General features: G+C 34.6%; 1 protein-coding gene across 1 annotated transcript in view; it reads left to right on the top strand.

Annotated features, from left to right (window-relative positions):
* Positions 1-1,742, top strand: part of ODR4 (odr-4 GPCR localization factor homolog) — a 33,090-nt gene extending 31,348 nt beyond the window's left edge. Inside the window, exon 14 of the mRNA XM_039881233.1 lies at positions 466-1,742. Within this exon, the coding sequence (XP_039737167.1) occupies positions 466-533 (68 nt within the window). The 3' untranslated portion in view covers positions 534-1,742. The remainder of the gene's footprint in view (positions 1-465) is intronic.
* Positions 1,743-15,890: the final 14,148 nt, after the last annotated feature.

Here is a 15,890-nt window from a genome sequence, read left to right as displayed (position 1 = left end):
TTAATAGTTATACAAATGCCTTTGGATTTTAATGTTCGAAAACCACACTGTACATTGGAGCTGTCTTTTGGTTTAAACTAAGTAGCATAAGACATCTGGAATGTCAATATAAATATTTATAGAAGCCTTTTAAAGTATATGTTGGTTTTTCTCTTAGATATGTATAAGTGCATACATGTGCAAGAGAGACCCGTTTTTTTTTTTAATTTAAGATTTTGCTACAGTAGTGAAGTTCCTGATTATCAGTCTAACATTTGCAATCTATTTTTTGAATTATTGCTATATATTCCTTGAAGACTTTGCTGGCTTTTTTAGGACCATGTATATGTGTGCAAAGTATATGTGTTCGTGCATGTGTCTTGTTGTTTAGGCCCATCAGCTACCTACATTTCAGAGCGTAGGATCGGTTAAGCCTTTCGTTTGCTCATTCCATTTCCATTTGTTTTGTGTTTGTTTCACTTTTAGGTGTGATTGCAGCATTTGCAGTTGCAGTTCTTGCTGCTGGTCTCTCCTTTCATTACTTCAGTGATTAGGGTGAGGCCCAGAGAGCATCCTGATCATCATCAGAGAACATTGACTGACCATCAATTATGAATATAGAGATGCAAACAATCCATCCGCATTTAAGACAATAGCAGCCAGATTTGCTGCCATTATGCCTATTCGTAGGTGTGTTTCTGACTAAAATGAAATCACCAGCTGCCTTGTTTAGCCTTGCTGATATTATAGGTGGCTCAGGCTTCCAAAAATAAAGTTATGCATCTAGATGGAAGCCGGCATGTAACAAATCATTATTATCTATTTTTTAAAAATGTTCAAAGTGATGGTTTATTTTCACAGATTTTAGTCCTCTTAATCTGGATCACATATTCATCAAGACATTGAAAATTTGAACGGTCAGGGTTGATTGAATATCTTAGTGATAAAACAATAGGAAAAGTTTCTATGAAGTGGGGCAAATACCTACTGGGGAAGCTCATACTGTACAACCTTTCTAATGGGCACTCAGGTCCAGAATGCCGATCGAGTTCTGATGAAGGGGTAAGAAACCTTTCCAGAAAGCTTTGCATCAGTAAGGATTGCCATAAATCATGTGCTTTGTCCAGTTAGTCTATCATAACTGCTATAATATATACATAAGACTTTTGCTTCCAGCAGTACATTAGACAAGGTACTGCAAAACCCCTAAGATCCTGAATAAAACCTACCTTTCAGTGCATTAATAGACTCAAAGAAAGTGGGAGAAATCTCCACGAACCTTTCCTCTTTTTCCTTCCCCACAAAAGTGAGCACATCTTGAGTTGGAAGTTGTGAAAACTGCATTAAGCGTACAGGTTGACTGTGGTTGCCCAGATGGGAGATACCAGTTGTAGTACTGCTGTGTGCAGTTTGCCTCAGACCAGAAGGAAAGAGATAAATCTTAGTCTGAGATGCTACCCTGGCCAGAACAGCTGAAGTGGCCCTCAGTTTATAGTACCCTGTAGCTCCTGGCAGAAGCAAGACAGAAGCCTAAGATTCTTATAGAGTAAGATGATGCAGTATTACCTCATGACTAGAAATCACCAGGCAAAAGTTGAAACCAGCTAGCATGAGAAAGAACTGACTTTGGATTAAATTCTCCAAGGTCTCATCACTAACATACATGAAGGATGGGACCACAGGCAAATCTAAAAAAGAAACAAATGGAACTGCTAGAAGTAAGACATTTGTTACTTGAAATTAAACACACACACACACACACACACACACAAAAACCCCTCAGATGTGTTGAATATTGTATTAGGACTCAGCTGAAGAGACAGTGAGTAAACTGGAAGATAGATCGAAAGAAATGACCCTGAAGAGACAGTGAGTAAACTGGAAGATAGATCGAAAGAAATGACCCAGTACACAGCAAGGAGAAATGAGTTGCTGGAAAATATAAATGTTAAAGAGAAGTTAAGAGGTACCGAGGAAAGAATTATAAAGCCTAGAAGTACTAGGGGGGACTAGAGAGGATGGAGGAGTGGCAATATATGAAGAGTTAACAGAATTTCCCACATTTGTTGGAAAAACATGAATTCGTAAGTTCAGGAAGCATAATATATCCCATGCATATATAGATGAAATTCATGCCTAAACCAATGTACTGTAACTACAAAATACCAAACACAAGATTTTAAAAGCAAAGAGCAGAAAATATCAATGAAGGCAAGACAATCAGATACTTAATTGGTACCCAAAAGTTGGTAAAGTAATGCCTTTGGAATTCTGAGAAAAAGTATCAACTTGGAATTTCTACCAAGCAAAACTGGAATAATATGTGTTCAAATGAAAAACAGATTTTATCGTCAATGGGACTTTATTTAAGAAACTGCAAAAGAATAATCTTCAAGAAGAAAATTCCAAAGGATGATCTGAAATCAAAGAACTAGAGCAAATAAATGATAAACATGTAAATCAAAAGTGTTTCTATAAAACAATCATAATGAAAGAAGTGTTTATAAGAAAAATTGTAAACAAGTAAAACTAAATAAACATTTTTGCAACATTATTGTGGACTTTTAAAACAGGATATAATGAAAAACTGGACAATTGCTTACTTATTAGATGGGAGGAGGGTGGTTAAAATTAAAGTGTTCTGACATGCTTTTATTATTCCAAAAATGGATTACTATATTGTTTAACTTTAAAATTATGTTAAATATGTATAGTAAAATTTCAGGTGTAACTGCTAAAAAATAGGTATGGGATGAATTATTCCAAAGGAAAGCAAGTTTAAAATATGGAATAGGAGGTCAATAACAGTACAAAAAAGGAAAGAAATTATAGGTGGGAAGAGGGACAAAATTAGATAATAGTATGAATTCAAATCATAAATATGAATAGACTAAAACAAGTTAACCAACAGATTAGATTTTTAAATCCAGCTATAGGCAAATAGCAAAAGGAAACTCATATAGCTTTAGTGATAGTAAATCAAAATTAGACTTTATGATATATTAAAAATGGAGAAGGCTACTAAATAATGGCAAAAAGATCAATTCACTAATATAACACTTTAAAATTTGCATATACTTTATAAAATGACCTAAGATGTGTGAACTATAGGGCTAAACCAACAAATTGAATAACAGATTTCAACAGCTCTCAATTATTGATAAATCAAGCAGACCAAAAAAATGAGTGAAAACATTTGAATAATTAACTATTGACTTGATGGACATATTTAGAAAAATCCACTATTAGAGAACATTCTTGTTAATCATTGTATATTAGCAAAAATTGACCATATACTAGGCATGAAGTCACAATAAATTTCAGAAAAATTAGTATTAAGTGGATAATCAGAAACAAGAGATCAGTAATAAAGGTTAATTTTTAGAATACATTTACAAGTTTAATAAGACTTCATAGATGAAAGAAGAAAGCATATTTAGAACTCTATTATAAGTATGACCTTTGGAAAGTTGGATAATGCAGCAAGAACTTCACCTTGAGGGACATGGTTTTAAATGCTTAAATTCAGGAAAAAAGCTAAGTGTCTAACTTAAGTTAGGAAAAGAACAACAGACTGAACAATGTAGAAGCAAGAAGATAAAGGCAAAGGAAGAAATGAATGAAGTAGAAAACAAAGCTACCGAATCACAATGCCAAAGTTGTTTTCATGACAAAATTGGCATAATTGAACAAGAAGAAAAGTAACAAAGATTGAAAAAGGAGTTCTAACCCATAGATACAGCAGAGATGAAAATGTTAAGAGACTACGAGGAATATCTTAATACATTTGAAAACTTAGACCAAATAGACCATGGTCTAGAAAAATGCAATTTCTTTAAGTTGGAACAAGAAGGAATAAAAAGCTAGATAGATTTATCCAATAGTTTGAATAGTAAATGGTAGTTAAAAATTTTTTGACCAAGAAAATGTTTAGCTGACATTTATAGATGTTTTTCTCCTCTTTCAGGAACTGTATTATTTCAACATTTTCTGGAGAGTCTTCCAAATAGTAGATAAGAGGGAATACTCTTCGTCTCTCATTTTCTGAGGCCAGTATAACTTTTATTGTACTAGAATTGCACATTCATTAGGAGAAAAAATTACAAATTAATGGCACTTATTAACATAGATGTGAAAGTCAAAAGTACTATTAAACTGAATTTAACATATATAAAAAGAGGTAATGAATGTATAATGATTAAGCTGTGTACATTAAAAATCAGGAACAAGGATGCCTGTTTTCTATTCATCGTCCTATAGAAAAATGTGCAAAAGACAAACCAGATATTTTAAGATGTGACTGAACACATGAAAAGATGTTTAATCTCGTGAGTGATTGACTAAGACCCCAATTAAAACCATTTTATATCTAATAAAAAATTGAGAAATATGACAATACCAATAATGATGTGCATCGAGAAGGCATCTTTGTAAACTGACACTCTGGAAAGCAATTTGGCATTATCTGGTAAGGTTAAGCATTCATATACTTTTTAATACCTAGCCATTTTGTGCATATACCCTAGAGAAATACTTGCATATGTGCACAGGAGTACACGTGGGAATGTTCATGGCAGCAATGTTTGTAGCCACTCAAATGTCCATTGACCAGAGAATAAAAAATAAATTGTAGGTTTGTAACTGTATTTAGCAGGTAAAATTACCTGAGAAAGTGATAATTGTCAGGAACCCACATGCAGTACGATAGTTTTTATAAAGCTTTAAAGCAAGGAAATCTAAACTGTTAAGTGATGTATATAGAAATACATATATTTGTGATAAAACATTTTTTATGCGAAAGTGATGTAGCAAAAATTCAAGATTGTGGTTACTATTTCAGGGTGGGAGTGATGGCAGGACAGGAAGGCAAGAAGGGGCAAATGAATAGATGAAATGATATTGGTGATGTTTTCTTGAGTTGAAAGGGGTTTCTTGATGTTAATTTTATTTACTTAACGGCATTAATATATTTATTATGTTTGTTGTCTACTACCAACAAACCACCCCCAAACTTAATTGGCTTGAAACAACCATTTCATTTTGTTCACAATTCTAAGTTGATAAGGGTCAGTTAAATGGTTCAACTCCCCATGGTGTTTACTAAAGCTACAATTTTCTAGAAGCTTGATTGAGCTTGAAACATCCAAGACAGCCTATTCACATGAATGGCAATTGATGCTGGCTGCCAGCTGGGAACTTGGCTGACTCCTCAGTTATCCTCTATGTGGCCTCTCCAGATGGCTTGGGTTTCTTCCTGTTATGATGGTGGGGATCCAAGAAGTAACATCTAAAGTAGAGAAATGTAGAAACTGAATCTTCTTGAGGTTCTGGTGTGGAAATCTCAAAACAGCATTTCCATTACGTTGTGTTGGTCAAAGTAATCTGCAGGACCAGCCTGGATTAAAGAGGAAGGGGAAAAAGAACCTTTACCTTTCAGTGGACGTGCAGGTATAAGAAAAGTGCAAGATTAAGTTAATGTACCCTCTGGCCATAATAATGTATGTTCCTGACATGTGGGAAATGCATTCACTACCTCCCCAAACCTTAAAATCTCATCTTAGTAATTTAATATATCATCAAATCAAGGCTCAAGGTCCATCAACTTGTCATGTAAATCAGTATCAGGTACCTATGAGCCACCTTTACTGCAGTTCCTCTCGATCTGAAGATACATGAACTAAAGAAACAATGTCTGTACTAATCTATTCAGTGGCAAGACAGGCAATAAACACTCTTGCTCAAAAAAGAGGGAAAATGAGAGGTACAAAGCAGTGAATCGTCCATGGCAACTCTGAACTCCAGTAGGGCACATGTCTCTATGATTCTAGAAGCAGTGAATGTATGCTGATTAAGGCCGACTTTTTCCTCCCTGAGAGAGGTTCTCAGCTTTTGGTTCTTCCCTACAAAATTTTGACTCTTTCTGAGTCATCCCTTATTAAGAGAAATGGCCTATGTTTGAAGCTGAGTAGGTTTCTCGACCTACTTCCTAATTTTTGAAGATTGAAGGCCCAGAAGCCTCTTTTTATTTTGAACTGTCTCCCCCTTTTAGACTAAATTTATGGAATTCCTTTAAAAATATTGTATATTTCTTATAACTCAAATTATAATCCACTCTGTTAGACAAAAGACACACCTACAAATCCATTCAACACAGACTTCTCTCTACTTTGACCTGAGAGGGTGCTCAAGGACAATGCCCTTAAGAATCTTAGATACTCGTTGTCTAGCTAGGTAGACTACAATGTGTGCTCATAAGATTCTTAGAAGTCTTTATACCTAGTTCAGAGGTCTTTGAGGCACTGGCTTAAATATATGTGAAATTTTAAAGATCATCACAGCCATACCCTTGATCCTAACAACCTGGTGCTACTTTTTACTAGTAATTCCCTGGACTTGCCAAGAGGTCATTTACTCCTGGAGAATCTCTTGCTGGATGGAAAAGGTGTTTTGGGCTCTTTTTATTTCCTATAAATTTTGCTCCAAAAAAGAACAATTTCTTATTTAGTTCTGCTCTCTCTTCTCATATTCGATCATAGCCAGCTAGAAGTCATTGGCGTTTTCAATATTCTGCCTGAAAATCTTGGCCAGATCCACAAGTTTATTAGGTTACTTTTCTCCTTTAGCAATTTACATAAGCTTCTTGGTTTTCTACCTTTCACATTACTGCAGGTGAAAGTGTTGCCCGTTATAATAAGAATCGTCTCTCCATAACAATTTCCTTGTTGTTTAACCACCAGTTTCCTGAAGGCCCTAAAGCCTTCATCTTTTGCTCAGTTCCATATTTCAATTTTGGCCTAGTAGTACCCTACTTCTAGGTACCAATTTCTATTTTGGTAATCTCTTGCTTCATAACAAATAACCCCCAAGCTCACTGGCATTTATTAATTTTCATGACCCTGTGGATAGACTGAGCTTAGCTAGCTCAGCTGAAAGATTTTCTTCCACATAATATTGGCTAGGGCTTTGATTATCCAAGGGCTGTGATATGCAAGATAACTCGTTCACATGGTTGGTAGTTTATCTGTCTCTGCTTCACTTGACCTTTCCATGGGGCTTAGGGATTCTCATAGCATGGTAAAAAGGAAGAGCCTTTTGGAATTGTTCAAAGAATCTGTTCAAAGAAGAAGGAAGTAGAAATTGTGAACCTCTTAAGGCCTGGGCTCATATGTCCTTGACATCCTCGTCATTCCTCTGTATTCTATTGGTCAAAGCAAAGAGAGCCAGCCTAGTTTCCATGGAAGAGGAAAAAGAAGCCCATCTTTTTCCTCTTCCATGGAGGAGTAGCACATGTATACAGAGAGGGAAAGAATGGATGGCATTCATCACTGGAGACTTGCTACACGTTTGCTCTTTAGTACTTGTCAAATTTTATAAATGATAAAAAAAAAAATACAGGAGAAAGGAGAGACAAAGAAGTTGCCCAGGGAAATCATTACTATTATTACTCAAAAAAACATAATCCATATATTACTCTTCCCACAGTCTGCCTTTTTCTATAGCATCTCCATCTCCCTTTTTTATGTTGTGACATTTCTGTGGATATATAAAATGTCTTTTTTTTTTTTACTCCTATAATGATTTGTTGAAATATAAATTAGCCAAAATACAATAAATACCTAGTAAATTGTTCTTGATTTCTGACTTTAATAAATAATTAGACTATCAAGTATTTTAATGAATATTCACTAAAGGTGAATGAATTCCCATACAATCTACAACCTACTAAAAGGTAAATTAATATGTTAATAAGTTTTGATTTGTTAAGGCCAAGAGATAAAAATGGAGTTAGAACCATGACAAATGTTTGTCTCTACTTTTGCCATTTCTAAAGTGTTTTCACATACATTATCTCATTAGATTTTTACAACACTTGTGTTGTTCTCATTGGATTTTTACAACACTTGTGTTGAAGCAGGACAAAGATTTATTGAATGGGTTCAAATGTAATGGCTACAATTGAAGTCCACATTAAATATTATGTATTGTATCCAAGGACCACTAGTTAGGAAGAGTAGGCATTTGGGTATTATCTGTCTCAATAATCAGAAATAGATTATTTTTTTTTCATCTTTGCAAAACTATTTTGTAAATATTTTACATAGCAATATCAAATGAAGCTAGATTTTATACTGTACTGTGGAACTTCTGAAATTCTGATCCCAAAGAGCCCTGTACAAAAGTTCTTAATTAAAAAGATTTAATCTTTTAGGAAAATCTCTTTCATTGAATTTGTTCAGTTCGTTAAGGAGATCTTTTCTTTACAGAATTGTGAAGGGGAACTTAATGATAGGAATGAAGGTAGTTTAATCACCTCTTAGATTCTATTTTCGTCAAATCCAATTTAGTCGTAAATACTCCAGATGCCTGTCCTCGTGATTAAAATTCTGAATGTTAATAAGCTAAGATGCTAGACCGCAATATCTATATCTAAACAAAAATAGCAAGGTTTAAAAAAATATTTCTATGCTTTTATGAGCACTTTTGAAACTATTTTCTAGATTTTAATTATAAATGAAATAACAGCCAGTGACTATGAGAGTTGAGCTGTATCCCTACATCCCGTAATTAAGAAACAATAAAACCTTAGGAAGTCACTTAATTCCTTTGATCTTTAGATTGGAACAAATTTTAACAAATTAACTCATAGTATAATGCTTTACAATTTATAAAATATTTTCATTTTTTTCATGCCTTTTTTAACAATTCAGAAACTGAGATTCAGGAAAGTGACTTGCTAACCCTAGTACCTGATGGGGCATATACATATTAAGGGGAAAGATACTAATGAAAGGGAGTGATTGACTTCGTATGTAGAACAAGAGTATGACTGTACAGAAGAAAACGTGAATATGAGATTCCTAAGAAGGTGAGAGGGGATAGTCTCTAATGCATAGGCAGCTATAGAGCAGGAACTTCTATTCTGATATGAAAGCTCAGAGAGAGAAGAAAATTGGTGCAGGTGGATATGGGTTTGAGGGTTTGATAGTGGAAAGTCTGAAGATGCTCTCCTCTGATGCCTTCAGATTTCTATGAAGTTGGCAAGGTCATCTGCTGAGAGTGAGAAAAGAATAAAAATTTCAAAAAAATGTTGCAAAGAATGGGAGATCGAGTGGGATTGCCACAGCGATAAAGCCCCATTTGGGGTTAGTAATAATAAATGAATAAAATAGTGTGATTTTTTTTTCCTCCCAGCAGTCTTTGTTTTCTCATATTTAATAATAGAAAAAGTGAATAGAAATGTTTGGGGTCTTGTCTAACAAATAAGTTGAAACAAATAAGGACTAGGAAATTGATGATATTGTTAAGAATATTATTTAAACAATATCATTTAAATGATGAGCCACAAAATCTAAGCTGAATAGAAAAAGGAAGTGAAGAGAGAGAAAGGGATGGGGTGGAAGGTGGGAGGGGTTGAGAGAGACAGAGAAACAGACGCAGAGACAGAGACAGAGACAGAGACAGAATGGCAGCGCTTTGTTGAATTGTGAATGTAAAGACATCAATACAGTGGAGATCTAGGAAAAATCAAAGACCTTAAATTTCGGTAGTAGTTGACAAGTAAATAAGGAGACATGATTGTGATCATATGTAAGGATGCTTAGAATAGTGATTTGAGAAGTAAAAACACAGATGACAGCAAATGGAGTGGCTGAGGTGAAGTAGGTTATTGGAAGTTAATAGATGAGTTCAAGGAACAGAGAGTTCAGATTATGGAAAGGTGATCTGCTGAATAATGATAATATCCAACATAGTGATAGAAGTTGAAACGTAAAGGAAGGCTGTGTGAGTTGAGTATCTAATTTTTAATAAAAGAGGGAAAGTGATTAGAAGGTCAGTAGTTGACAATTACAGATGCGGAGGAAAAGTGATACAAATAGCATGAGCCTTTAAAAAAGTACATAAGATTTTTTACAGAAGCAAGTGAGAATAAAGATCTGGAGTAAAAGAGAGTGTCAAGAATGACATCTGGATTTTGAAAGAATGAATAATCACCACTTGAAAGCAGTAGAGAAGGTAACCGTTTTGAAGAACCAGGTTTCAGTTGTGGCAAAGATATGGGAGGAATGCTTGAAGAAAAAGTTGAAAATAAAAGGAAATGTGCCTTATTTAGAGAGGAAAGGGAAGGGAAGTGGATGGAGGTGAAGGTACAATTGAGAATTATGGCACATGGCAAGCTGGGAGTGGGCAGCTAGTGGTGAATGAGAAGAGGTAGGGGAGCTATCACTTTGGATGAATGCAAGGTTAAGAATCATGGCAGACTTAATCTCTGTTTTTGAGAAGGCTGGATTCTGGATCCAATGACCAAAGGACTTGGCTCATTCAACCTTAGTGAATATGAATAGTTTTTACTCTTGCAATAAATTTTAGCATCGGCACCTGTATGGCTTGGAGGTGGGAAAGGGACTGAGGTAGTGATGCCAGCAACTAAAGACATCAAGGCTAGGGGAGGATCATAACCTTTATGAACTTCATATACTCAGCTTTATATTCCAGGGATAAATCCAACTTGGTCATGTTTTATCTTTTACATATACTGTTGGATTCAATTTGCTAATATTTTGCAGAGACTTTCCTAGTTTCTTTGCTTGTTACAGGATTATTCAACTTTTTATGCTTCTTAAGTCAATTCTGGTTGAGTTATATTTTTCTAGAAATTTTTCCATTTTGTCTGTTTTCAAATTTGTTGGCATTAAGTTGTTCATATGTTTTACATCTTTTTAATCTCAGCTATCTTATACATGTTTTAAAAGAATTCCTAATGTTATTTATTTATGTTCCCCGCCTTGCATCAATCTGGCAGATATTTCTCTTTCTCTTAATTTCGGCTTTTTAGATTCTGTCTATGATAGAATTTATATTTCATTGATTTGTACTCATATTTATTTTCTCATTTTTCTATTTTGTGATTAACCTTATTTTTTTTTAACTTAAGTTAGACACTCAGGTCATTTATTTTTTCTTTCTTCTTTTGTAATTTATATATTTAAGAATAAAATTTTCCTTGATATAGACTTTTTGCTCTATCCCAGAAGTTTTGATATATTCCTTTATTATTTTTCAGTTTTAGTAACTTTAAATTTCCAGTATAATTTTATTCCTTGGCACAGGAGTTATTTAGTAGTGTATGTATACATTTTTCACTAGTGACAAATTTATATTTATTATTAATTTCTACTTAATTGCTTTGTAGTACTAAAATGTAATCTGTCTTCTAGTATGTAATCTGTTGTTTTCTAGTATGTTCCTTATTAATTTTTGAAAATATACTTTGTGTGCTAGAGAGGGAAAAATGGTTAGTTCACTTATTGGTTACAGGGTTTTATATATGCGCCTTAGAACAAGCTTGTTAATTATGCAGTTAATATCTACATCAAGACTAATTTTTGTTACTTGATCTTTTAAGGATTGAAAGAACTGTACTGAAATCTCTGATGATGGAATAGTCACTTCCTTCCTGTATTCTACCAATTTGTACTCTATATACTCTATGACATTTTATTAGGCATATATAAGTTTAAAATGGATAGATCTTGCTGGTGAAATGTACTATTTTATCATTATGGAATGACCATTTCTCTATCTAAAAAGGATTTTTCTTTTTAAGCTTATTTGTTTGATATTAATTTAGTGACACTTGCTTTAAAAAATTATTTGCATGTTATAGTTTTTTCTTCTTTTTACTTCCAACTTTTCTGTATCTTTATGCTTTAATTGTATCTTTTTTAAACAGCATGTATTGGAGGTGTTAAGTCTAATTTAATATTATGTGCCTTTTAACTAATGAGTTTAAATCGTTTGTGTTTCTTGTTATTATTATTACATTTGGCACTATTTGTACTTTAAATTTTCACTGTGAAACTGAGAAGAATAGTAAAATAACTAGTTTCAAATGGATATCAATTTACTCCTGTTCCACCTTAGGAAAAGTCAAGTGGAGGTTTAAAATTTCTCCCCATTTCTTCACCAAAACAGAAGCAACAATAAAATACAATTAAAAGTCCCATTCATCTTTAAATGCTCAAAGTGAGAAAAATGATAGGCGAAAAATGGCACCTGTATTGATTTTCGATAAAAGGTAAATGTAGTATACAGCCATGGTCTTATGCTTCTAAACTCTGTGAGACTTGTGCGGTTTATTATGTGAGTCTCTGTAATTGAAGTTACCTAGTAGTTCAGTTTCATGTGTGATTATTATTGCCTGCTAAAAGTGCATTAATTTGTTAGAAGAAGAACCCCATGGGGGAGATAATTATGTGTCAGTGATCACTAAATATCAACCTTTAAAAATGAATTATCGTTGAGATATCACCTCAGACCTGTTAGAATGGCTATCATCAATAAGTCGAAGAACAAGTGTCAGAGAGGATGTGGAGAAAAGGGAACTCTCATACACTGTTGGTGGGATTGCAAATTGGTACAGCCACTATGGAAAACAGTCAGGAGGTTTCTCAAAAAAATTAAAAATGGATACACATTTTCACCCAGCAATTGCACTTCTGGGTATTTATCCAAAGATCTATGCACCACTGTGTTCATGGCAGCACAGTTTACAATAGCCAAGGTATGGAAGCAACCTAAATGCCCATCAACAGACCATTGGATAAAGAAGTCGTGGTTCATATATACAATGGAATATTACTCAGCCATTAAAAAAATGAAATCCTACCTTTTGCAATGACATGGATGGACCTAGAGGTTATTACTCTGAGTGTGAAGTAAGTCAGACAGAGAAAGACAAATACCATGTGATTTCACTTATATGCAGAATCTAAGGAACAAAAAGAACAAACTAATCAAAAACAGACTCACAAATATAGAGGACAATCTGGTGATGGCCAGAGGGGAGAGTTTGGGGGGCTGTGAGAAAGGGGTAAAGGGTTAAAGAAGTGCAAATTAGTAGTTGATAGATGGTCATGGGAATGGGGAGCATGGCATAGGGAATGTAGTTAGAATCAATGCCATGGCTAGGCGGAGAGCCAGAGGAGAGAAAGAGCAATTAGGGGGATTGTCTTATAAACTATATAAATGTCTAACCAATGTACTGTATACTTGAAACTAATAATAAAATAAAATTAAAATGAATTATTGTTTCTGAGATAACATGATTAAATCAAGCTAGTATGTGTTAAGGGATTGGGAGTGGGGAGTAGATGCATGAGAAATAACATTGTCTAGGATGAAACCACCTGGGTTCATAAAAACTAATTTTGAGAAGCATTGTTTTGTATACTGTTGCAAACAAACAAACAAACAAACCCTAAAAGATAATGCTTTTTATAGCTGAGAGCCTCAAGTAAAGATAACATTTAATGTGTTCTTTAAATGCTATTGCCCAAATGAAGAAAATCCACAATTGAAAACTGAGATTACTACACACATAGTCTTGCTCTTTCTGCCAAGGCCATGGCCACTGCATTAGTTGCAAATTACCAGAAATGTATTAAAACATGTCTTCTAATTTTAGAGAATCCCAATTTTTTTTTTTTATTGTAAATGTATTCTTTGTGTTGGTGAATGCTAGGTAAGGAGTATCATATAATCTGAAGAGCATAGGTAGCAGGATTGGGAGGCCCAAGGTTAAGCTCAAACTCCACATCTTACTAGCTGTATAAACCTGGACAAGTCAATTAACCACAAACACTTCGATTTCTCCATCTGCTGTTAATTAACTTAATTAACTTGCCTGGGAAGGGAACAGAATCTTTTCACAATGTATGCGTATATCAAATTATCACATTGTACACATTAGATGTCTTACATTTTTATTTGTCAATGATACCTCAATAGAGCTGAAAAAATTTTTTTTCCATCCTTGAACAGGAAATTTTAAAACCATTGCTCTGCTACCTCAATTGTGAGAATAAAATGAGATAGTGTATGTGAAATTGTTATATATTATAGCATACTATAAAAACATTAGCTATGTTATTTGGGGTCTCCAAAGCCACTGTTTTGCAATATGGATGACATTGCCTTCACATAAATTCTTTAGTAATTGAGACTAACATAGTGCTTTGGTTTTACATATGTTCCAGGAATTTAATATTTAACTTGTTTGTGAAGTGTTTTATTTTTGTAACAGGATATACAAATAGCTGCCATGACAAATGTACTTGTTCTTAAATAACTTTTCAAAATTTTCTCATTAGAAGCACTAATCTTATTGAAACAAATTTAATTGCTATAAAAACAATAACTTTTGTCATAAAACCCACATATCATTATCTAAATTTATGTCAATACCATAATAGTCTTTATAATCTTTTCAGGTTTTAAACTTTCAATTAGAGATCAAACTCTTGAAAATTGACTAGCGAAAGATTGCTGTTAAGGTTATGTTCTTTTGAAAGAATGTATTTTTCTAGTAATGGGAGGTTTATTTTTTCCGTACACAGCCACTTCACTCCCACAAGTCACAGGTTATCAAGAGGAATGTCTATATCTCCAAATGTTTCTGAGTACATGTTAATAATCTTTATAATTCTACTTCTTTTTCTTTGTTTCACAGATGTTCCAAGAAGGCTTTTAGGCAGCCTTGGGATTTCCTCATAAACCCACAATTCATTATGGATCATTGTGTCAATGTGAAGACTGGAAGTCATGGAGCCCAGTTAGGAAATCATTGCAGCAGTCCAGTTGAGGGATGATGAGTGATTAAATTTTCATCAAAATGGAGCTCAAGAGACAGAGCTATATACGTTATTTGTAAAGGTAAGTGGTTCTTGACTGGGAGTGATTTTGCCTCCCAGGGGACACTTGGCAATGTCTGGACATAGTGTTTTTTTCACAACTAGAGTAGGGGTGCTATTGGCATCTAGAGGGTAGGGACCGGAGATAACTGCTAAATAACCTATAATGCACAGGACAACTCCCATAATGAAGAATTATCTGTCCCAAAATATCAATAGTGACAAGGTTCAGAAGCTTTAATATAGGTGGTACCTGAAGTCATCAGAGTGAGTAACAGAATACAAAGGGGCTGGGAAGCTAATTCAAGAAAACATCAGTATATAAGGACCGTGTCAAGGAAGAAGGACCAAAAGATAAGCCTGAGAAAGAATGGTTTCAGAAGCATAGAAGAATCCGAAGAGTAGTATCATGAAAACCAAATGAGGAAAGGATTTCGATCTGAGAATGGTTATCAACACTCAATGGAGCCAAACATCAAGTACGATGAGGGCTGTAGAGTCTAATGGGTTTGGTGGTAAGGTAGTTATGTGGAATCACCTCCATTTGCCTCTTAAGACCCATTGTCTCTCCTTCTCCACCTTGCTTTGTACCCAGAGAAGGTTGATTTAGCACATTCCATCAACAGCATTCCCTTGCCCTTTGGTTTCTGGTTGGGTTTGGCCAGTGGGGGGCACTGAAGAGAGAAAGGAGAACAGGAAGAGAGAGCCCAGTTATATATTCCCCTTCTCTCTCCGTGTTGGGCCTCAGATTGGCAGGGAGAATGTTCTCTCCCAAATGCTAGTGTTGGTCAGCTCTTTTCTATAGCTACAAGTCTCACCGGGTTCTTTCCTCTCAAAGCCTGTGGGTAGTAGTCACTTTCACCTATTACTAGCGCTGTGGTCATCATTGCCTCTTGTTAGTTTCCTGCCTACACCCTTGTAAATAGTCTTTTTATTAAACTCCCTTCAATCATACCTTTTTTGTTTATGCTCTGTTTCTTGCCAGGAACCTGCCTGAAAGGGAGGTAATTTATGATCTTTAGCAGAATCATTTTCATTGGAGTGGTTGAGGAAGATGGGTGGAAAAGTAAATGGAAAAAAAGGAAGAAAAAATTAAGGACATGGATTTTTTTTTCAAGTATGGCAACAAAAGAAAGGAAAATAAAGAGAGCATAATAGTGAGAATTCTGAAGAAGCAGAGACTTGTTTTTAGGTTGAGCATAAGAAGCTGAAGTGGAAAGA

This window comes from Pteropus medius, unplaced genomic scaffold (assembly GCF_902729225.1).
Source record: "Pteropus medius unplaced genomic scaffold, Ma_sr-lr_union100, whole genome shotgun sequence".
NCBI classification, from domain to species: Eukaryota; Metazoa; Chordata; class Mammalia; order Chiroptera; family Pteropodidae; genus Pteropus; species Pteropus medius.
Note: the sequence above shows the minus strand (reverse complement) of the source record. Positions and strands in the feature narration are given on the sequence as shown.